At 52.4% G+C, this 2047-nt stretch overlaps 1 protein-coding gene across 1 annotated transcript; it reads left to right on the top strand.

Annotated features, from left to right (window-relative positions):
- Positions 1 to 220: 220 nt before the first annotated feature.
- LOC103775786 (PR domain-containing protein 11-like) lies at positions 221 to 1704 on the top strand (the record flags this gene model as incomplete). Its single annotated transcript, XM_008943259.1, has 2 exons — positions 221 to 260; positions 1054 to 1704. Coding segments are annotated over exons 1-2 (691 nt in total), but the record flags the coding sequence as incomplete, so codon positions are not given.
- Between the last annotated feature and the right edge of the window lie 343 nt (positions 1705 to 2047).

The raw sequence follows: 2047 nt of genomic DNA, 5'->3' as shown, positions 1-2047 counted from the left end.
AGCCCTCCTCACGGTGCCTTACTCTAACTGTTTCGAGTCTTGCGTCTTTTCTGCATTCTTAGCATTGCTCTCCTTAGCGAGGGAATGGTAGCTTTTGCTCCGTAACTCTTACGAAAGCATGAATACACTGTAAAAGCAAACAAAACCCAAAATCAGCATAAAGCAGCGTCTTGTTTGGGAAGCCATCAATGCTTGGAGTTATTTACAAGATAGAAGAATGATGGAAATTGAGCCAAACCTATCGTCTTTTGAATTTCCAGGTAAGGAAATCTGGCTATTCCCTTTATTTTAAGCAATTAGTACTTTGTGTGAGGTTGCTTTTATTGTTGTTTTGGGTTTTTTTTTAAGTCACTGAACAGCCACGCTCTTAGGCTCTGCCAGGACGAGGTAGATGTCCCGTCCTTGGAGGGCATTCACCCGTTGTAGCTCAGCTGACAATGAGTACCTGGGGGTTTAAGAGCGCAAGTTATTTTTCCTCCTTCATGTTGGCACGTCCGGCGCAGCCTCGGAGCCGAAGGGAGCGAAGGGGCTCGGTGCGGCGTGCGCGGGCGCCGGGGCGCGTCACAGAACAGTCCGAATCTCTCGCTGCTCTGCTCTACGCTTGATACCTTTTACCAAGTCAAACCAGGCACAGGTCTTCCTTCCAGCCAGCCGCAGTGGCGCGTGGGCTCGGGGCGCCAGGTTCCACCACCAGCAGTCCTGCACCTCGTAGGCTCCTTCTAGCGCAGGTCGGTTCTGCCGTGAGGCTAAACTAGCTGCCTGTAGCTTCTCTTCTCCTTGAAGCGTGTGGGTCCTCTTCAGCTGGGGCTGCCCGGGACTCTCTGTTTTTGCAGACGTGCCCGTTAGCGGGGCTCCTCCTCTCGCGAGCCTCCGTTTCCACTGAGTTGTGTCAGTTCCCTGGTTGGTAACGCAACGTGCAGACCCGCAGGGATTCAAACTGCCTTTGGGGTCTTTTTAATTTTGGTGTTGTTTTTTTTTTTTGTTTGAGTTTTTAGATTGAGGGATGTTGCTCGGTTCCCTGTGATAATCCCCACCCGTCATTTTCCTTTCCAGGAGAGAAGAAGTGGCAGAGGGAAAAGTCAGAAAAGAATATGGAAAATCAAGAGGATGTGAGAGGGCTGCTCCAGCTCACCACCCTAAAGCCAGGGAAGAGCCCCTACAAGCGCAGTTGTGACGAGGGGGAATCCCACCCCCAAACAAAGAAAAAAAAGATCGACCTCATCTTCAAAGACGTCCTGGAGGCTTCCTTGGAGTCTGCCAAATTTGAAGAGAACCAGCTGCCGACAAGCACACCGCTTTCCATCAGAAAAGCATCTAGATACCACGCTGAAGACATCTTTGAGAGGTGTGGCAGCACCATGCAGCACGGCTCCCTGAACCTCAGCAGAAACAAGGGTGAAGGGGCATGGAAGGTCCCCCATGGTTCCTCTTTCAGCTCAGTCAGAGAGGTGGGCATCCTTGAAGATGAGGAAGAAGAGCCCCTGTCACTGACAGCAGACAGCCCGACCGAGCTGTCACTGGCCTCTGTGCAAGGCAACTCCCACGAAATCCCCACCACCTCTTTTTGCCCCAACTGCATCCGGCTGAAGAAGAAAATCCGGGAGCTGCAGGCCGAGCTGGACATGCTGAGATCTGGGAAGTTACCTGAGCCACCCGTGCTACCGCCCCAGGTACCCGAGCTCCAAGAGTTCTCAGACCCCACAGGTAAGCCTTGCCGAGTAACAGCCTTCTCCAAACCCTGCCTAAGGAGAGTAGTGAGATGCCCGTGTGCTGTGTACCCACCTAAAGCGTTTTGCTCTGAGTATTCAGGTGAACACGTGGCTCCGTGGAAGGTTCGGTGTCAGGTTTTGTGACCGAGTGGGCCAGGAGCTGACGCAGCTGTGGGCGCAGTGGAAGAAACTGTCTGGGAAAGACTCTGTACGACGACTCGCTCTCTCTGTTGCCGTTGTAATCGATGAATGCACTGCCAATAAAAAAGACATTCCATTGCAGACGGTTTGTTTGCTGTATTTTTGGTGCCTTCTCTTTCAGCGGACGCCCCTCCGCA

The sequence above is a fragment of the Merops nubicus genome, unplaced genomic scaffold, assembly GCF_000691845.1.
Source record: "Merops nubicus isolate BGI_N331 unplaced genomic scaffold, ASM69184v1 Scaffold46176, whole genome shotgun sequence".
Classification (NCBI taxonomy): Eukaryota; Metazoa; Chordata; class Aves; order Coraciiformes; family Meropidae; genus Merops; species Merops nubicus.
Note: the sequence above shows the minus strand (reverse complement) of the source record. Positions and strands in the feature narration are given on the sequence as shown.